Source organism: Capra hircus, chromosome 20, assembly GCF_001704415.2.
Source record: "Capra hircus breed San Clemente chromosome 20, ASM170441v1, whole genome shotgun sequence".
NCBI lineage: Eukaryota > Metazoa > Chordata > Mammalia > Artiodactyla > Bovidae > Capra > Capra hircus.
Genome location: NC_030827.1, coordinates 10,440,188 through 10,462,454, shown reverse-complemented (window position 1 = coordinate 10,462,454; position 22,267 = coordinate 10,440,188). Strand labels below are relative to the sequence as shown.

The window sequence follows — 22,267 nt, the reverse complement described above, 5'->3', positions numbered from 1 at the left end:
ACCAGCAACTCCCGGAGCCTGCTCAAACTCATATCCATCCAGTCGGTGATACCTTCCAACTCCGCTTAAGTAACTTGAAACTGTCGGCTTAGGCGTCCATGGTAACCATGGTGACAGGATAGCCTTGAGCAAAAACCAGAGATCAGAGACAAGGCCAAGACCCATACACATCTATTAAATCCTGAACTCAGAGCGCTGATCGGTCCTCAGGAGTGAAGAAAACACCTGTTAAAACGGTAACAGGGCGACACACTAGCTACCTGCAAGAGCACCACGCCTCCGGCACTATCTGCGGTCACGTGAGCGGAAGAGGTCCAGTTCAGGAAGCCCGGGAGCCCCGCCTCGCCTCGCTCGGCTTCCGTAGGGAGGGCTCTGGCCGGACCTACTTCACAGCATCCCCGCCCACCCCGGAAGTGGGGGCGAAGCGAGTGAAGCGTCGGCGCTCAGTGGGCGGAAGTGGCTGTTGAGGCTTTAAGGTAGCTTTAAATTCCTGCTGTCTTGGCAGCTCACCCCTTTCAGCTGCAGACGGGCTCCTCGCGACGGATGGCAGTGGACGTGAAGTCGCGAGCGAAGCGTTATGAAAAACTGGACTTCCTCGGGGAGGGACAGGTGAGGCTCTCGGGCGGGGCTCGGAGGGCCCTGAGCAGGCAGCGCCGGGCCGCCTCACACTGTCCAAAGTTTTCTCGTGGAAGCCAGAGGACGGGGCACGCTCCTCGTTCTCCTCGGAGGAGGAGGCTGCCCAGACGCCCCTGCTGCCCCTTTGTCCACGCTGGACCTGAGTCCCTGATTGGCCCTCTCCGCTCAGTGGACTGGAACGGGACGTGGACGACCTCACCACGTTGCCAGCCGCCGCGAATTTGCTCTGAGAACCCTGGATTCCTTGCTTCCCCAAGTCTAAAAAAAGTGAAAAGGCCAACACAAACCAAGAAGTTCTCATAAATTTAACATTACTCCTGTTTTTCTGTCTAGTTTGCCACGGTTTACAAGGCCAGAGACAAGAACACCAACCAAATTGTCGCCATTAAGAAAGTGAGTTGCAGTTTGTTTTTCCTTGTGTCTTCTTGAATGGTGTGTGTGTCTTCTTGAAGGGGTGTGTGTGTGTCTTCTTGAAGTGGGGGTGTTGTGTGTGTGTGTGTCTCTTCTCGAAGAGGGGGTGGGGTGTGTGTGTGTGTCTTCTTGAAGGGGGGGTGGGGTGTGTGTGTGTGTGTGTGTGCGCGCGCGCTTGAAGGGATGTGTGTGTGTGTCTTCTTGAAGGGGTGTGTGAATTGAGATGAAGAGAGGCTGTATCTTGTTTGTTTTATAAACGCAAACGTTGGCAAAGGGGACAAATACTGCTCATCTGTTGGGCCCTCAGAACTACTCATCTTTCCAGGTCCCTATTTCTTCCTCACCAGCATCCACTCTGTATCTGTATTTTCTGAATACATACTTACCATTAAAGGCTTTTGCCAGCATTAATAACATTGAAGTGCCTTTTTTTTTTTAATGGTTTAAGTACCTTTTTTACTTGCATTTCATTCAAGAAATTTAGGTTATATTTGGCTTTCTATATGCCAAGCACTCTCACCCTTGTTTTTTTCATTTAACCCTTATAAGAGCCAGGTGATGTAAGTAAAGTATGTCTGTTTTATACTTGAGGTGCCTGAAGCTATGGGAGATGAGGTGACTCGTCAAGACAGCACAGGTAGTAGTTGATAGAGCCAGGCTTTAGATCCAGGTGTACTGCTTCCAGGCTGATTGCCTTTCCCCATACTTCTAAAATCAGTAACCTCAGGAGAGGCTGGTTTCTTCGCACCTCATAGATAGAGGAATCTGGTGGGTCTGTGGAGTTGCAAAGAGTCAGACATGGCTGAGTGACTGAGTACACACACAAGGCCTGTTGGTGGCTTAAGTACGTCCCTCTCATATTCTTAACACCTGCTCCCCATTCTTCTTTTCTAGAATTATTCCTGCCATTGTTATCTTTTTTACTTTTTCTAATGTGTCTGATCTTTTTCAGTTTCTGTTGTATAAGCCAATGCTATTTATAGCTACTCCCTTGTAAAACCCTTAACTTTGCTAATCCTTTTTAAGTTATTTTTCTGATTCTGCCCCTGGTTCACTTTATTCTAGCCACACTGACCTTTCTATCCCTTGAGTATAGTAAATGCATCCCACTCCCAGATTCATTGCATTTGCTCTGGCTTCCAGTTAGTGTATTTTTCCTCTAAAACTTGGCCTGGCTGGTTCTTTATCGTTTAGATCTCAGTCAGATATCTCCTGTACATATAGACTTCTGCTGGTCATTCTAGCTAAAACAGGTATACTTGCCTTCTTCCCTAGTGTTCTTTTCTATATTTCTTTGTTATCTTCATAGCATTTATCAAAATCTTTTATCTTTGAGTTTATTTTCTATTTACTACCACTCAAATTATATTTAGGACTGTGGCTAGTACATTTGCAGACACTTAAAAATGTATTGGCTTGACTAACTGATACTGTCTCTTCAAACTGTTGGCATATTGAGTTCTGTGGTTTTTCTGAAAATCCCAGTTGGTTTACTTGCTTGCTTTTATCATAAATTAGGATTTAGAATTCATCCTGTTTCTCAGTGATGGGCTTCCCAGGTGATGCTGGTGGTAAAGAACTTGCCTGTCAATGCAGAAGACATGAGAGACGTGGGTTCGATCCCTGAGTTGGGAAGATTCCTTGGAGAAGGGCATGGCAACCCACTTGAGTATTGCCTGGAGAATTCTGTGGACAGAGGAGCCTGGTGGGCTCTGGTCCATAACGTCACAAAGAGTCGGACATGACTGAAGCGACTTAGCAGTATATTTCTCGGTGATAGACTGCTCCCCCTTGAAAGTGACATTATGGAATATTCTTTTACATTTAATTTTTATTTCAAATAGTACATCTTTGTAGTTTTATGGAATGTAACCTTTATATAAATGGAATATATAGCCTTTAAATCACTGTGTTGTACACCTGAAACTTATATAATATTGTATGTCAACTGTACCTCAAAAAAAAACAGGAATATTTCTCCTTTTACCAAACCCCATTAATTCTCAAAGCATTTTTTTTTAAGTCAGTTACTAGGCGAAGCATGCCTCTCTCCTCTACCCCTGGTTTTCACTCATTGGAGCAATGCCTTTCAACTCCAAAATTGATTTCTCTGGTATTTACATCCATTTTTTTAGATAGTATGCTTATGATTCCCTGAGTGGCCTCCTTCCTTAGTTCTATAAACCCTAGAGATTTGGTGCTTGTGCATCTTCCCCTCCCAACACTCAATTTCTACTCACTCATTTACTGGCTTCCCTGGTGGCTCAGACAGTAAAGCGTTTGCCTACAATGTGGGAGACCTGGGTTCAATCCCTGGATCGGGAAGATCCCTCTGGAGAAGGGAATGGCAACCCACTCCAGTACTCTTGCCTGGAAAATCCCATGGACGGAGGAGCATGGTAGGCTACAGTCTTTGGGGTCGCAGAGTCGACATGACTGAGAGACTTTACTTTCTTTCTTTTCTTGAATTTAACAGAAAAGGAGTAATAAGCTATGTATTATTTCATCTGTTGTATTTTGGACCTTTAAAATATCATTAATCTACCTTATCCTTTTTAAACAGTTGTGCTGAATTTACATTTCCCAGTTTAACCAGTCCTCTATGGTAACTTTTTGGAGCAGTTTTCACTTTGCAGTATTTGTTTTATGTATCTCAGTTCAGTAGCTCAGTCGTGTCTGACTCTTTGCGACCCCGTGAATCACAGCACGCCAGGCCTCCCTGTCCATCACCAACTCCCGGAGTTCACTCAGACACGTCCATCGAGTTGGTGATGCCATCCAGCCATCTCATCCTTGGTCGTCCCCTTCTCCTCCTGCCCCCAATCCCTCCCAGCATCAGAGTCTTTCCCAGTGAGTCAACTCTTCGCATGAGGTGGCCAAAGTACTGGAGTTTCAGCTTTAGCATCATTCCTCCCAAAGAACTCCCAGGGCTGATCTCCTACACGTTATTGTATACGTCTAAGCTCTTTCTCTCTTCCAACACACACACACACACACTCTCTTCTGCAACTTGTTTTTCTGAATCAGTATCATTTCTGAAATCTTCCAGGTGGATACATGTAGATCTGTTTATTCTTACTCTGATGATTAGATTCTGTTCTATGACTACACTAAAATTGGTCTAGCCAAACTCCTGTTGATAAACATTTAAGCTGCTTTTTTTTTAATGTTTTACTCTAATAGACTCCTTCTACAGACATACATTTGTGCATTTCTCTAGAAAATGTATCTATAGTTGAAACTTAATTGCCAGTTGTTGCTGCATAGAGAATACCGTGAAGTTGAGAAAGATTGAAGGCAGGAGGGGAAGGGGATAACAGAACAAGATGGTTGGATGGCATCACCAGCTCAATGGTCATTAGTTTAAGCAAACTCTGGGAGATGGTGAAGGACAGGGAAGCCTGCCGTGCTGCAGTGCATGGGGTTACAAAGAGTTGGACATGACTGAGCGACTGAACAACAGCAAGAGAATACACATCAACATCCCCAGATACTATCAAACTGCTTTCCAAAGTGGTTGGATCAGTTTAACCTCCCACCACATTTTCACCATGTTTGTATCATCAGATTTTACAACAGTTGTCAATCAGATGGGTCAAAAGTGGTATATGGATGTTTTTTCAATTAATATTTCTCTGATTACCAGTGAGTTCGATCATCTTTTCCTAGATTTATTGGCTTTTTATACTTTTTCTGTTAGGTTGCCTACATTTTTTTCCTTTCCTGTTGACTTGGTGGCATTTCTTATATATTTTGGATACTGAACCTTAGTCAGAAATACGCACGACAGATACCATTGTCAGTGTAAATCTATAATAAGAATAGAAGAGTGTTATTCGAGCCGATCTGGATTATAGCCCAGAAGGCAGTCTCTCAGATAGCTCTGAGTTCTGAAGAAGTATGGTTTTCAGCATAGTTTATATCTTGTCAGAACAGAAAACATCAAACATGACTGGTGTACATTCCTTCAACATTAAAAAAAAAAAAGATCACTGTATATAGTGAGTCAGTATGATCTTGGCTCCTGGGAAGGGGACCTTATCAAAGGAGTACTACCTTTGAAGTCCCTGAAAGGGAGGTATTTATCCTTATCTTCAAAATAGGCATTCTTTACAGTGGCTCAGATGGTTAAGATTCCTCCTGCAATGTGGGAGACTTGGGTTCAGTCCCTGGGTTGGGAAGATCCCCTGGAGTAGGGAATGGCAGCCTACTCCCGTATTCTTGCCGGACAGAGGAGCTTCTCAGGCTCCATGGGGTTGCAAACAGTCAGACACAACTGTGCGGTTTTCACTTTTGGTAGTGGACCCTTTTATTCCAATATTTAAAGCAGATAGACAGTATGTGTTTCATAGACCACAAAACAGGCTGTTCTAGTTAGCATAAAGTTTGTTAAGTAAGCCAGAATGATTTCTTTGTACTTTAGTATGTGAAAATTTCTTCAATCATCATCTCTCAGACTTTGGGCTTTCAGTTTATTTATGGTATCTTTTAAGGTACAGGTATTTAAAATTTTAGTCTGGTTAAATTTGTCTATTTTTCCCCTTTTTTGGTTCCCTTTTTTTGCATGCTTCCCTGCCTCCAGATAATAAAGAATTCTCCTATATTTTCATCTGAAAATTTTAAAGTATCACTTTTCACATTTAGGTCTACATTCCATTTGGAGTTAAATTTTCTTTGTTGTGTAGTATGAAAATCTAATATTTTTTCCGCAGCTCTCAACATTTTTTTAGTACATCCTTTTCCTGGTGAGTTGTAATGCCAAGTTCCAATTTATACTTGGATTTGTTTCTGGGCATACTATTCTTTTATTGGTTGATTTTCTTTTCCCCCCCATTCCTGCTGCACTGCTCTAGGGTCTATAATTACTGTTGCCTTGTAAATTCTCAAGGGCTTTCTGTAGTTGTGGTCTGGGGGCCTCTCATTGCAGTAGCTTCTCTCGTTGCAGAGCCTGGTCTCCAGGGTGTGTGGGCTTGGTCGTTGTGGCACACGGGCTTAGTTGCCCCATGGCTTAGTTGTGGAATCTTTCCAGACCAGGGATTGAACTCCTGTCCCCTGCACTGGGGATTCTCAACCACTACTCTTCTTCGAAATTATCTTGGCTTACTCTATGAGTCAGTTGAGAAATTTGAATCAAATCAAGAGAATTTGAATATGAACTAGTTATTACATGCTATATGGCATTATTATTAATTTTATTAGGAAGGAGAATGGCATTATGGGTATATAATAAGAAAATGTCCACGTATTGGAGATGCCTGTTGAAGTATATAGGGATGAAATAATACGAAGTCCAACTACATTAAAAAAAAATGTATGTTGTAGCCAACAAAAAAGAGGATGGATGAAGTAAATATGGCAAAATGTAATTATTGAATCTGAGTGATAATGTAGAAGGCTTCATGAAACTAGTCTATTACATTTCCTAAACACAGTAAAAAATAATGTTTTAAGTTATCTGTTCTTAGCTCCTTACTTTTCTGTATAAAGTTTAGAATCCGTTTGTCAGTGTCCATGAAAAATGCTGTTGTACTTTACATCTAGTTTCATTAAAGAGAATTAATGTATTTATGATTTGAATCTTTCTATCCATGAACATGCTGTCTATGTTTATTTTGATCACATTTCTTGAATATTAAAACATGTTCAAGAGTGTTTTATAATGTTCTTGGAAAGCTTCATACATTTCTTGTTGGTTTTAATTCCTACATGCCTTATATTTTTTGGTGCTATAATAAATGGCCTGTGGAAGTGTTAGTCGACCCCATGGACTGTAGCCCACCAGGCTCCTCTGTCCATGGGATTCTCCAGGCAAGAATATATTGGAGTGGATTGCCATTCCCTTCTCCAGGGGATCTTCCTAACCCAGGAATTGAACCTGGGTCTCCTGTGTAACAAGCAGATTCTTTACTGGCTGAGCCACCAGGGAAGCCCAGGATAAAATAAATAGCCTACCTTTAAGGTAAAAGTTGTTTGTAGTATATAGGTGGGGGCTATTTTAAAAGGTAAAATAGCTGATTTTCTGGAGTAGGATTTTTTTTTTTTTTTTGGTATTCTTGGCTACATTGTCATTGCATAAAGTAGTAAGCTCTTGTTCTTTAACCTGGTAGTTGGGTTTGTGTGAGATGGAACCTATTAATGCAGTTCAGTGTGCTTGTATACAGTAGCAAAAGTTTAACCACTTTCTGTATCCATCACACTCTGTAGTTTTCCTGCTTGGAAAATGTGGTCCCTGGGAAGCATATTATTGGGCATATTAAGCATGTTATGTATACGTTACATACTTCCTCCCAAGTAGTCCTAACTTGAAGTGCTTGTTTTGTTTATTGGGCTTCCCTGGTGGCTCAGTCAGGAAAGAATCTGCCTGCAGTACAGGAGACCTGGGTTCAGTCCCTGGGTTGGGAAGATCCCCTGGAGAAGGAAATGGCAACCCACTCCAGTATTCTTGCCTGGAAGAGTCCATGGACAGAGGAGTTTGGTGGGCTGCAGTTCATGGGGTTGCAAGAGTCAGATGCTGACTTAGTGACTAAACCACCACCACCCACCTCGATTATCTCCCTAAGTTCTGTATCTATCACAATCTATAATTTTTCTTCTTGGAAAATGTGGTCCCTGGGAGTATATTATTGGGCATATTAAGCATGTTATTTTATATGTTACATATTTCCTCCCACGTAGTCCAACTTGAAGTGCTTCTTCTGTTTATTAGCTTGTATTCATTTAATTTAGTCCACATTTAATCTTAGAGTTGTGTAATTCAGAACTTAAGGGGAAAGGAAGGATAGGTACTTGACCCTTTCTTACACTGTTAATTTCGCTTTTCTGATTCGTGATTCGTGCTCCCTCCTTACCTGCTAATACTAGCTACCTATAAGTAGTTATGTATTTTGGCTTTAAGCATTTGAAGTGTTTATGTAGTACGCATTTGTCTAAATAGTTTAACACATTTTTATTGTTTGTTTTTTCCTCTGCCAGATCAAACTTGGACATAGATCAGAAGCTAAAGATGGTAAGTAACTTATTTCATGTAATCTGACAGAACAGAAAAGGTGGTTCTTCTCATTGAGGAAAAGAACAAAGTATTAATTACAGTTAAGAATGGTTCTGGGTAGAGTTATTGCAGGTCCCAGAAGAGTAACGATAAGACTCAGAATAGAGATAGGATATTTGTGCTTTTCACCATTTGGGTGTTCAGAGGATATTCAGATCACCTAAGCAGATGGAAGACAGCAAGGTTATTAGTGACTTGTCTTAATGTCTTCATTACTGCTTTAGTTGTCTTCAAGCCGCTGTTTTTCTGAGCTTCTGGTTACTTTGATAATTCAGGATTCATGGAAGTATACAACGCTCACTATAGAATAAATGTATAGGGATGGGGGAGATTTTTGTATCTCTTCTGCTAAAGCTCTGTTTGAGTGCTAAGTCCTATTTAGTCATCAAGAAAGTTTCTGTGTAAAGGATCCATCATCTCTCTAATACTAGCACCAGATCTTTTTTTTTTTTTTTTAATTTATTTATTTGGCTACATTGGTTCTTAGTTGCAGCATGCTGGATCTTTGATCCTCATTGCGGCATGCAGGATCTTTTAGTTGTGAGAAGCAAACTCTTAACTTGTGACATGTGGGATCTAGTTTCCTGACCTGGGCCCCCTGCATTGGGTACATGGACCACCAGGGAAATCCCATCAGATCTTATTTTAAAATGTTGGGTTTTGTCCTTTGCATTGGGAAGGATAGTATTTAATCACTAGTTTTCTGTTAGCTTAAAGAATCTGCCTCTGATATTCATAAGGCAAGAGAAGAAAAGCTATTAACTTCTCACCTTTAGGCTACATACTTGTGTACATATTATTTCAGGAGTCTTCAGATCTCATATTCTATAGATGAAGTGAATACTTTTTTCATCATTTATCATAGTCTGTCCTAAACTGTTTTGAAAACAAAGCAATATAAATTGGAAACAGGTACGTTATAAAAATTATTTTTTTTTCCTGAGGAATATTCATTGCTATTTCATCAGAGACTGACCTTTCCCTAAAAAATATGTTTATAAGAAGGTTTGAGATTTCAGAATTCTTTTTCACTTTTTTCTTTGCCTTTTTATCTAGGTATAAATAGAACAGCCTTAAGAGAGATAAAATTATTACAGGAGCTAAGTCATCCAAATATAATTGGTGTGAGTATGATCTAAGTTTCTGGGATTTGGGACCCTGCCTTTCCGAATGTGGTGGATGTTGTTGTCCTAGCAAGATGAGTTGTCCTAGGTGAGCCTTACACAAAGGCTGAAATGTATTTTTTATCCTAATTGTTCTTATAGGCAGTGTTTTAAAAACTATACAACTGATGAAATAAATTAAATATGGGCATACAGGCTGATTTTATCAGAAATTTTGAAGTCTAGAAAGCTGTAGCATGTGTAAGACCTTGAGCAGGTTCCCTTGAACTCTGCCTCATAGTCTCTACCTCATAGGGTTGTTATGAGACTAGCTCACTGAATACACATCCAGTAATGGTAACTCACTCCAGTATTCTTGCCTGGAGAATCCCATGGACAGAGAAGCCTGGTGGGGTACAGGCCATGGGGTCGCAAAGAGTCCGATACAACTGAGCAACTAACACCTGCTTACCTGGGATAGTGTCTGGCATAGGGAACACACTCATTCAGTGAATAATAGCTACTGCTGCTGTCTGTTGGATTTTCTTAAGTACCAAGGTTGGGAGTTTTTCTAGATTATAGAGACTTCAGTGAGGTTCTCATTAATTCATTACTTAATTATAATTCCTAAAATTTGGAGGGAGAGGTTAAGTATTGGCGATTTTTTTTTAATAGGCTTAATAATCTTGTGCTTCAAAGTACTAATCCTAGCCAAAAATGGATAAATATTAAATTTAATAAAATTATTTAAACTTTACAGTCCAAATGCTTAAGTTTTTAAAGATTAAAAACTTAGGTATAATACTGTCAAGTATTTAATAAGAGTATCACGTGTTGATTTTTTTTTTTTTAATTTTGCTTTGTAGCTCCTTGATGCTTTTGGACATAAATCTAACATTAGTCTTGTCTTTGATTTTATGGAAACTGATCTAGAGGTAAGACTAAGATTTCTGGAGGAATTTATTTTCCTGTTTATCAAGAGAATCTAAATGTTTATTTTCTGTCTTTGAAGAAGGTAGTCAAAAGAATGCTTAAATTTTGTTGAAATCTAGATGTGGTGTTAAAGATCTTCTGAATCATTTAGCCATATTCCCAGTGTTACATACAAGATTTGGATTTAGATAGCATTTGTGTCTGCCAAGTTCCCGATACCTTATTAACATTACTTTTTAGAAAAATAAGTGTTTGGCTTTGGAGGGTTTGGAACTTCCCTTGTGATATTATCACAGACTATCCTTTTGAAAACCAGCTTTCTTTTTGAGAAGAATAAGATTTTAGGGACTTCCCTGGCAGTCCAGTGGTTAAAACTTCACCTTCTAATGCAAGGGGTGTATGTTCGATCCCTGGCCAGGGAGCTAAGATCCCACATGCCTTGCAACCAAAAAACCAAAACATAAAACAGAAACAGTATTGTAACATATTCAATGAAGCCTTTACAAATGATGCACATCAAAAAAATCTTTTAAAAAAAAGAATAAGATTTTAGGCTTTTCATTAATACTAATTGAATCTCAATAATGGACAGTCTGGAGATGTGGAACAAGTGGAATTCTTATACACTGCTGATGAGAATGCAAAGATACAGCCACTTTAGAAAAAATAGTTTGGCAGTTTCTTACACAGTTAAATATACCCTTAGGGTATGATCTAGAAATCCGTCTGTGTATTTGTTTATCCAAGAGAAACAAAAACATGTCCACACAGATGTTTAGCTTTCTTCGTAATTATCCAAACTGAAAACAACCCAAATGTCTTTCATCAAGTGAATGTATAAACTGGTACATTTTTTATAAAGTGGAATACTATTTGAGAATAAGAAGAAACAAACTATTAATATATACAGTAGTGTAGGTGACTCTTAGATACGTTGTACTGAAGGAAAGAAGCCAGGCTCAAAAGCTACTGATGCTGTATGATTCTATGTATGTTTATTTTGGAAAAGGAAAAACTAAAGGAACAGAAATCAGATCTTTGGTTGCTGGGGTTAGGAATTGAGGGGAAGATTGAGAGAGGCAATTGGGGAATTTAGGGGGAACTGTTAAACTATTTTTGGTTGTGGTAACACAACTGATGTGTTAAAAACTGAGATTAAAAGTGTCTTTCACCTATTTGAAAAAAAGAAAATTGCATTTTTAGCTCATATAACTAAAAGTCTGGGAGTAAACTGACTTGAATCATAGTTCACAAATAATGCTAGCAGAACACAATTTTTCACTTGTTCTCTGTTGCCTCGTTCATGGGTAAAATTTCTCAATATAGTGGCTCAGGTGCTTGTAGGCTTCTATCCTTAGTTTAATAATGCCTGAGGAGAGAAAGTATTCTGTTGCCTTTGATTCTAGCTCAAGTATTTGGCTTGGCTTGGCGTCGCTCACATTTCCATCCCTGAGCTAGTCTGGAAGGCAGGCTGTAGTGTGGTGACGGAGCATGCCTGGATCACGTGTCTGCTACCTTTGGAGGCCACAGGTCGTGCACAACGTATAACCACGTGGACTAAGCTGGGAACACGTGGTTTCCGAAAGGAATGTTGAATGCTGTTATCAGGAGGGGCTGTATATCCTGGGGCAAGTGGAAACGGCAGATGTTTGCTACATGGATGCCTAAAAACATAGCGGTAGGGGACAGAGTACTGCTTTCCTCCTAAACTCGAGAGACTTTGCCTGACCACGTAACTGGGGGTTCTGACAGAGCCTCCTGAGGAGAGCTAGGCAACCTCTCTTGAGAACCTCTGTTATGAATAAACCCAGCTTGTGTCTATAAATGATATGATTAAGAGTTTATTTGGAATGATAAAAGCATACCTGTATCCTGTCTGCCTACCTTACAGGTTATAATAAAGGATAACAGTCTTGTGCTGACACCTTCACACATCAAAGCCTATATGTTGATGACTCTTCAAGGATTAGAATATTTACATCAACATTGGATTCTGCATAGGGTAAGGTTTTTAACCAAGTATGATTGCGTCTTTATGTTGTAGTCAGACTTTCTGTAGCCAGCTTATTACACAAAAGGCGTGAGTATGTAAATTATTAAAGTAGAACTGGACTGTTTTATCCACCCTTCTTCCTCTCTGCGCTCCCTTCAGTTAAACCAGGTGACGTTGTGAGAACTCTGTGTTACTAGGTGGAATTTAGAAATGCAACAGGCCTATTCCTTCATTTTTTTTATACTTAGAAGAGTTAAGTTGCTGACCTAAAAGTTACATTTTTTTTTTGAGGTCAGTAGCTATAGTGACTGACAAGAGTATTAGAACCTAGATATTTTGGCTTGAAGTTAAGTGTTCTTTGTGCTATACTGTTATAATAAAAAACAACAGGGAGTCTGGATTAAATTATGCAATGCAAAAATACTTCTGGAAAAATATTTCGGGTAGCTCTGAAACTCTGGGAAGTAATGAAGTAAAATTTCTGAAATGGCTGAGTCATTGTTAGGAACATTCAGCTACTAGAACAAGGCTGATGATTTAGATAGGTAGATGTTCCTAGGTATCCTGTTTATTAGTAGATAAAGTAGCTAAAAATATGTAATAGTAATCCTCATACTTAGGCTTGGAATTCCTATTAGGTTATGGCCAATATCTTTTTAGCATTGATTGTGAAGACTATATTCTTCATCCTTTATAAACACATAATGTTTTTATTTACTGAAGTTCATATATTGTGGTGTTTATTGTTTTGGGCCTCATGGCTTGTGGGATCTTTGTTCCCCAACCAGGGATTGAACTGAGGCCCTCAACAGTGACAGAGTCCTGACCACTGAACCACCAGGGAGTTCCCCATATATATTGTTATTGAATTAATAGCAGCAGCTGTTTTTTGAATGCTTACTAGGAACCAGTCATTACTCTAGGCTTTTCACAGGAAATATTAAATTTAATCCTCACAGCAAACCTGTGAAGTATGTAAATTGAAATTCACTGAAAGGAAGTACCTTAACCCAAGGCCTCACTAAGAAATATGGCTAATCTTATTTTGATTTTTAGGATTTTACATCAATGAAAAAAATTTTGGTGGTGGTTAAATTTGGAGTCTTCCCTGTTTCTGCTAAGTTTAAATTTAACTAAATATATTACTATGATGCTCTCCTTCACCCCGCTTATTTGTTGGTTTAAAATCTCCATTGTATAGGACCTAAAACCAAACAACTTGTTGCTAGATGAAAATGGAGTTCTAAAACTGGCTGATTTTGGTCTGGCCAAATCATTTGGGAGCCCCAGTAGAGCTTATACACATCAGGTTGTAACCAGGTAAGGATTCCTTAACTAACTAAAGCTTGTATTGTGTAGAATATTAATCACAAATGAGCCTCATGTGGCTTCTTTGAATTTTGGCTGAGTTCAGGAGTTATTGTTGGTATCTTATTAAACAGTGAAAAACTATACAGCCCTTCTTTCATACGGAGTTGAATTAAATCAGTCCGCAGAGATTTATCTAGTAATTTGGGGGGACTAATTTATACTTCTTACACAGTTTAGTTAGGTAGGTTGGAACTATAGTGGCTGTTCTTTTACATAACCACCTGATTTGGGTTATTTTATTGGTCAATCCTGATTCCACATTTTATATCATTCAGTGTGAATGAAAATTTCCTAAACAAAGCAGTGCTTTTATTTGGATTTTTCATATTATTTTCATATTATTGGTGAGTCTGTAGAAATTTTTTTCATTATTATTTTCATATTATTCATTGCTTTTATTTTCTGTTAAAAAGTATGAACATAGAGACAGTAGATTTTATCATTCTTGTCCAGATGGCATTTGATAACTTCCCTGACTCTTAAGAATCTGAGACGATCTTCAGATTTTCTATTCTTTTAAATTACTTTGTCACCTTCTTCCAAATAGATCTCATTGAGTGTCAATCACCTAATCCTTGAGTATAAAGTAAGGGATGTAAGTAGTTGTTCAGGTAATTTCTGGAAAAATTAAACCCATCGTTCAGGAACCCTGGGAACTCAGGAAAACAAGGACCCACATACATGAGCATTGTGTTTCACTGTGTTTCAACTACCAATTTCTGACTTTCTCTACTTTGAAATCAGACACTACTAATAGGTCAAATATAGAGGACTGAGAATTAACAATTTAGATTAGTGATAGGGATATCTTGATAACCTAGGCAAGAGCAATTTTGGTGGAGTGGTGGGATGAAAACCTGACTGATGGAGTTAAGAGAAGAGTAAATGGAGACAGTAAGAACATACAGCCAGAGAATGAGGGGTGTTAGGGGAAGCAGGGTCCAGAGAAGTTTTTGTTGTTTGTTTCTTTGTTTTTTAGTTTATTTTTTAAGGCTATAAAAACAATGCTATGTTTAACATTGATAGTAATAAATCCAGTAAAGAACAAAAAGCCGACTGTTGTAGGAAAAAGAGAACTGCAGGAGCAATATCCTTGGAAACAGGCAAGAGTGTATTCGGTGCCCAAGTTGAGGGACTGACTTTAAAAACACTAAAGGCTAGTTATGTAGTTATGGATGGGAAGGTGGGTTGTGAGTGTGCAGATGACTGTTGGTGAGTCTGTAGAAATTTTTTTTCGTTACTTGCATTATTTTAGTAAAGTAGGAATTAGGTTATCAGCTAAGAAGTAGGATGGTGTTTAGGGTTTTGGGAGAAATAACATGTTAATCGTCTAAAAGTGAGAGGATGAATGGACTGAGGGTGAATTTGCTGGCAGCAGTAAGGAACTTTTGATTTTATAGCCAATTTTTCTTGAGTTAATATATCCATAAAAGTGCATGATATTTTTCTGAGGAGTTTTCTCTAAGAAGTACTTTACTAATTCCACTCTAAAATGACAGTATTTATTTTTGTTCTCCAGGTGGTATCGGGCCCCTGAGCTACTGTTTGGAGCTAGAATGTATGGTGTAGGTGTGGACATGTGGGCTGTGGGCTGTATATTAGCAGAGTTGCTTCTAAGGGTAAGTCTTGAGTTGATGTACACTCTTTGGTATTGTTATAGGTATTTGTTCTTATAATTTGTGTAAACATTATCTTCTCAGAGGTAATTACCATCCTTGAGATAACAAACCAACGAACAGGCCAGTAAAAAAAACCTCCACCAAGTACAGCCTGTTTATTAACACCATTTAGGACAATAAAGGTTTATTATTGCTCATTCTGTGTTCTGAAATTCGATTGTAATAAAATTACTGGATTGTAATATGGTACTATCTCTAAAGTAACTAAAAGGGTTAGGATAAACGTCTGTATTTCTGGGATCACTAGGGAAGTCCCGCCCTTAAAAAGTTTTTAGTTTTGTTATTGTTTAATGTTTCTTATTAAATTAAATTTATTATTTGTGTAACAGCTATCACAGATCATCTTGAAATATCTGCTTCTTACTTTCTTTTAGGTCCCTTTTTTGCCAGGAGATTCAGACCTTGACCAGCTAACAAGAATATTTGAAACTTTGGGCACACCAACCGAAGAGCAGTGGCCTGTAAGCTTTCACACATGTTCTTTGAAATTTAGAGTAGTGTACAGTGCTGTAACATGAATATTACTTAAACAAATGTATTGTCTTAATTTACTAGTAATGATTACTCTTTGCAAAATTTATACAAAGTTAAAATTGTGATATACCATCCAGCCTCCTGTATACATATAGCCCTCACCCATCCCAGTAATTTCTACCCTAGTGTTAATCATCATTATTTTGCTGTAAAGCCTTGCTGTGAGGACACACGCCCACATAAATACATAAATACATATGACTTGCTTTCTCTTTCGTTCTTTAAAAAATGTGATCACACCATGTAATTTTTTTGCAACCAACTTGCTCTTAATATTGTTCACATTTTCCTTTTTAAGTTATATAATATTTCATTTTGTGGCTGTTTCATGTTTATCAACATCTTGATGGATTTATTTATTGCATTTTCACTAACACATTGAAGGTTTATTTTTGGTTTTGTTTTTCATTATTCCCCCACCAGAGATTGAAGTTGGTCCTCAACTTTCTAACTGAAGTTTAGCTGTATGTTCTAATTGTAAAACATGCTCTAATAGCATTCATTTATTGAACCTACTCTGTGCTGTTAATGATAGGGTTTCATAAATTATATTTAATTCTCCCAATAATCCTGTTAAGGTAGGTGCTGTTATTCACACTTTATAGATGAGACAGCTGAGGTGGCGTGAGGTTAAGTAGCTTACCCGAAGTTACCTAGTGTCAGCTAGGACTCCAATTTGAGTCTGACTCCAGAGCCATATTCATAGTATTTATCCAGTACTTTTCATTTGACATGATTTTCTGAATAGTAGTTGCTTAATGATGGTTTCCTTGGATTTTTAAAAATTCTTATTTTGATTTACATGCAGAAGGAATTAATACAGAGATATCCCTTGCTTCCTTTACTTAGCTTCTCACAAGGGTAACATCTTGCAAAATTAGGATAATATCACAGCCAGCATGCTGACATTGATACAATCAGTATACAGGACATCACCACAAAGAGCCCTTTTACCATCACACCCACTTTCCTTCCACTCTCACCCATTCCTTAACCCCTGGCAATCACTAATATGATTTCCATTTTTATAACTTTGTTATTTCAAGAATGTTATAAGTGGAATCATATAAAATGTAAGCTTTTGGAATATGATTTGTAAGCTTTTTCAATATAATTCTCTGGAGATTCATCCAAGAGGTCAGGAATTCATTCCTCTCCCTGTATTGCTGAGTGGTGTGAATGTACCATAGCGTGTCTGTTGACTGACTGAAGGACGTCTACGTTGTTTCCAGTTTGGGGCTATTACAAATAACACTGGTATTTGTAATAACAGTACATCATGGCTTCCCTCATAGCTCAGTTGGTAAAGAATCCGTCTGCAATGCTGGGGACCCCTGTTCGATTCCTGGGTAGGGAAGATCCTCTAGAGAAGAGATAGGCTATCCGCTCCAGTATTCTTGGGCTTCCCATCCCATGTGGCTTAGGTGGTAAAGAATCTGCCTGCAATGCGGGATGCCTGGGTTGGGAAGATCCCCTGGAGAAGGGAATGGCTACCGACTCCAGTATTCTGGCCTGGAGAATTCCATAGACTGTGTAGTCCTTGGGGTTGCAAAGAGTCGGACACGTCTGAGCGACTTTCACTTTCGTATCCAAAGGTGGTCTGGTGGTTAGAACTCTATTCTTCTTGCCAAGGGTCCAGTTTCCATCCCTAGGGAACTTAGATCCCACAAGCTACGTGGGCAAAGGAAAAAAAAAAAATCATGTGCAGGCTTTTAGGTGAGCATGCATCTTCATTTCTCTGGGACAGATGACTAGGAGTGCAGTTGTTAAGTCGTGATAGTTGCATATTTAACCAGAAACTGCCAAAAAGAAAGTGAAATTCGCTTAGTCTTGTCTTTTTGCAATCCTGTGGACTGTAGCCTGCCAGGCTTCTCTGTCCATAGAATTCTCCAGGCAAGAATACTGGAGTGGGCTGCCATTTCCCTTTCTAGGGGATCTTCTCAACCCAGGGATCAAACCCAGGTCTCCTGTATTGAAGGCAGATTCTTTACCATTTGAGCCACCACGGAAGCCCAGAAACTGCCGAACTGCTTTCCAGAGGGACCTGTACTATTCTATATTCTCACCAGCAGTGTAGAAGTAAGCTGTTTCTCTGCATCCTCACTAGCATTCGGTGGTGTCGCTTTTTTATTTTAAGCATCGTGAGAGATGTGTAGTGATAGCTCATTGTGGCTATAAGTTTCTCTTCCCTGATGACTTACGGTGTTGAATATCTTTTCATGTACTTATTTGGCATCTATATAGCTTTAATGAAATGTCTCTTGTCTTGTTTTTTAATTGGATTGTGTGTACTTTGGCTGAGTATTGAGCCACTTATATAAAGTACTCATCCTCTGATTGTATATGTAGTTTACAAATTTTCTGTTACTCCGTAGTTTGTCTTTTCATCCTCTTGACAGAGTTTTCCCAGCATAAAAGTTTTTAATTTTGATTAAGTCTGTCTGATCAGTTTTTCTTTTTATGAATAATGCTTTTGATGGCAAGTCAAAGAACTCTTTGCCTAACACAAAGATATTCCTGATGATTTTCTTTTTCCTAAACGTTTTATAGTTTAAGTCTGTGATCCTTTTTGCTTTAACTTTTACATGAGATGTGAGACTAAAAGTGTCTTTATGGCAGGAGTGGGGGTTGTTGTTTATGATACTTCTCCCTCTGCCATTACCATAGTCTTAATAAATTATCTGTATATTAAGTCTTTTTCCAAGTTGTGTATACTATTTTAGTTCCTTAGCCTTTCCATATAAATTTTAAAATAGCCTATCTATCTAATAATCTTGCCAGAATTTTGGTAAGAATTGCACTAAACCTGCTTACCAGCTTGAGGAGAATTGTCAGACGTCCTTACAGTGCTGAATCTTCCAATCCGCAAACATGGTAGGGCTCACCGTTGATTTAGAGCTTGGATTTATTTCATCAGTGTGGTATAGCTTTCAGTATATGAGTCCTGCTCACGTTTTGTTAGATTTTCACCAAAGCTTTTCGTCGTTGTGTTTGAGAGTTTCTAAAGGGCGTTGTTTTTCATTTCAGTGTCCACATGTTCTTTGCTAATACGGAGAACTAAAGTTGACTTGTGTTTATCTTCCTGTAACCTTGTCTGCTCACTAGTGCTAGGATAGAGCATCATATCATCGGTATGACAGTTTTATTTACTCATTTGAGATCTATATGCCTTTCAATCCTTTACTTAAGTTTGAATTATAAAAATATTTTTACAGGACATGTGTAGTCTTCCAGATTTCGTGACATTTAAGAGTTTTCCTGGAATCCCATTACAACATATCTTCATTGCAGCAGGAGATGACTTACTAGATCTTATACAAGGCTTATTCTTATTTAATCCATGTACTCGAATTACAGCCACACAGGTATGTTAGTGTATCTTTCGAATTTCTTAAGATTTCCTAGCATTCTTTAAATACTGAAAAGGTGCGTTTGTTTTGTTTTAAGAAATAACAATTTTTTCCCCTAAGCTATAAGCAGTATATGCCCATACAAGTGCAGAAGATTATAAAGATGATTCTAAAAATAAAAAAAATAAAGATGATTCTATTTCATAATTAGGTCATCTACTTGAAAGTAAATTAGAGAAGAAAAAAAAATGATGTTTTGTGTTTGTTAAGGCACTGGAATATTTCAGTTAAACTCTTAAGTAACTTAAATCTTGTGCCAAAACCAATGCCAAAAGTGTTTTGTTTTGTGTCTTCGCCCAAGAAATGCAGTCCAGATAATGCATTCTGGTCATTGTCACAGTCAGAAAGAGATAATGAGTAGAAAATGGTATAGTCTGATACAACTAACTGTATTACTCAAAAGAGGTTGAAAGATACTCTAAATAGAAAAACACTGAAACTGACAGTTACTTAAGGGAAATAAGAATCAAACTCAAGAAAAATGTGGAATACCAAGAATATCTGCTCTTATAGAAGAAGAAAGTATTATCAAACATAAAAATATAAGATCTATAGACTTGAAAGTCTTTTTTTCTTTATTTTAAAAACAAGCACATATAGATAGATGGGTGGTCACGAACGCTTAAAGTTGGGGCAGGGAGATGCAGTGCCAAAATGCAACACATTACAGTGATTCGGCTTCATAAAGGAAGAGACTGAAGTGTCGCACATCTTCATATCTGATGAAACATAAATGCACAAAAGACGGTAAAAAGTGGATTTTTTTTTCACACAGGATTATAGACTATAACAGATCTTTGTTTAATGTATTTACTTGTATAAACCTCTACCCCATAGCAGTACATGCCACATTAATACATATATACCAGATATTTTACCATTGGAATCACTCTTCTAATTTCAAACAGTTAACTCATTTTTACCTTTTATCCATGTATGTATAGATCTTACCTCTGTCATAAGAACCTTGAGACCAGGTCAGATTGTCAAGAAGGTTGTTTTCGTTAATAGTAAAGCTCAAAAGTTATAGAAAAATATTAGTTATGATAACTTACTTGGGTTGTATTTTGATAGAATGGATTTTTTTTTAGAATTAATTTTTTAATGGGTTTTGGCCTATGGATATTTAGAAGTTGGAATGAGGGACTTCCTTGATGGTCTGGTGGCTGAGACCCCGTGTTCCCAATGCAGGGAGCCCAAGTTCGATCCCTGGTGAGGGATCTAGATCCCACATGCCACAACTAAGAGTTTTCATGCCACAACTAAAGACCCCGCATGTTGCAACAAAGACCAGCCAGATAAATAAACATTTTAAAAACATAAAAGTTTAATGAGATACCGTTCTTAGATCTCTGTAGCTCGAAATTAGCTTAATTTACTTATGGAACTGCTGTGATTTGGAAGTAATATTTTGTAAGTTCAACTCTTCTGAAGTAAGAATTCTCTATCTAAATTATAACTGCAAATAATATGTTGGCGAGTAGGGAGAGTTGCTTGAAAAGTTTATATGACTTCTTTTGTTCCTAAGAGAATTATCCAAAAGGAAATACCTTATTAAATTATTGTGGCTGTTAAACAGTACTATGATGCAAATAAAGTATGAACTTGACAACCTTTTTACCTCAAATAAACTATTTTTATTGGAATTTTGGACCTAGGTAAAAATATAATATTATAGAACATTGGACTAGTGGTAAATAGAAATAAACTTGGGTAAGTCCTTCCAAGTAAGAATTCAGTTAATTTCTAGTGGATTGTTGGACTTTAATCTGTCATTTCCAACCCATTGCATCTTTTTAAAAGCTTTATTTTTAAGAATTCATATGATTTGGAATTTGAACACACACAAATGTGACAAATAAACTTGGAAGTTGTTCTTAAGCAACTTTCTCTATTTTCAGCTGTAGAGCCTATAATGTGTAGAGAAATGAATTTTACAGTATCTTATTAAGGATTTTTCATATTTTGTATAGGCTATCGTGGAAAAATTCCATTCTTATAGTAATACAGTAATGGAATTAGTGATCAATCTTAGGCTGCTAGATATTTGTAGTAATGTACATATCCAAATACTCAAAATTAAGTTTGAGAGAGGGTATATTTGCTTAGTATATTTAATGCTCCTTACAACACAGTTCAGATATTCACCTAAAAGCTCACTATCTCTGGTCTCTTTCTTTGGAAAGGCGTTGAAAACTAAATATTTCAGTAATCGGCCAGGGCCAACACCTGGATGTCAGCTGCCAAGACCAAACTGTCCAGCAGAGGCTCTAAAGGAGCAGTCCAATCCCGCCATGGCAACGAAACGGAAGAGAACAGAGGCCTTGGAACAAGGTAAAACTCTTATTTTCTTACATGCATTCTGAAAACTCCAGATAGCTAACGTATAGCTAGTGACTGGGCAGCTAAGAAATGTAGACTGTGAGGTTTTTACTTGTTATCAATTTAAATTTTATAAAGTAGAATGTGGTATTTCACCTGTATTTGCTTCCTTTGAGAATATGTAACATCATGAGTACTTAACATCATGCTTTTTTTTTTAGGACATGGGCACTTTTGAGTACCCCTCAGAGTTATGAGAACTATCCATGTGTACCCTATTTTTTTCATAAATTCCTAACAATACACTCTATGCTTAGAGTTTAGCAAGTGTTAATGGAAAATCAAAGCAAGTAAAAATATAGTTGGAATGCAATGACTGGTTAGAATTAAAGTTAAATGTAATTTTATAAAATTACTATAAAATTAAATAACTTTATTTTTCCCCCCAGGAGGATTACCCAAGAAGCTAATTTTTTAGTTACAGAGAAAACTGGACAATATTCTACTACTGAAGGAAACAGTGAAAAAGGCACAATAGTAAACATAAAGGAAATGCTTTAAAAGACATTTGTAAATATTCTGCACGTGTAAAATATGTAAGACTGGGTTATTTTTATTAAATGTATTTTAAAACAAACAATTCTGATTTTCTGATTAGAGTACAGTAGTAATAAAATAACTTTAATTCTCTGCAATGTAGAATTGAAAATGCATTAAGGCATCCTTAATAAAGATAATTATCAATTATTTTAATGATCTGGCTTATATAGCATTACAAATTTATAATAAAGGGGGTAGTATTTAAAAATAGAAAATTGGTTTTGGTC

At 37.8% G+C, this 22,267-nt stretch overlaps 2 protein-coding genes across 3 annotated transcripts in view; one reads left to right on the top strand and one right to left on the bottom strand.

Annotated features, from left to right (window-relative positions):
- On the top strand, window positions 384-22,200 carry CDK7 (cyclin dependent kinase 7). Its single transcript, XM_018065566.1, has 12 exons — window positions 384-609; window positions 970-1,029; window positions 8,020-8,053; window positions 9,152-9,219; window positions 10,065-10,133; window positions 12,023-12,133; window positions 13,326-13,444; window positions 15,015-15,114; window positions 15,549-15,635; window positions 18,924-19,073; window positions 21,305-21,452; window positions 21,890-22,200. Exons 1-12 carry the CDS (start codon window positions 544-546, stop codon window positions 21,916-21,918), a joined length of 1,041 nt encoding a protein of 346 aa, XP_017921055.1. The 5' UTR covers window positions 384-543; the 3' UTR covers window positions 21,919-22,200.
- Window positions 19,101-22,267, bottom strand: part of CCDC125 (coiled-coil domain containing 125) — a 36,861-nt gene continuing 33,694 nt past the window's right edge. Inside the window, exon 14 of one of the 2 annotated variants that reach the window (XR_001919789.1) lies at window positions 19,101-19,837. Coding sequence is in view for 1 of the 2 variants with exons in the window: in XM_018065564.1 (XP_017921053.1) it covers window positions 19,832-19,837 (6 nt within the window). In the remaining variant the exon portion in view is untranslated. The remainder of the gene's footprint in view (window positions 19,838-22,267) is intronic. The other variant, XM_018065564.1, reaches the window with a different exon arrangement.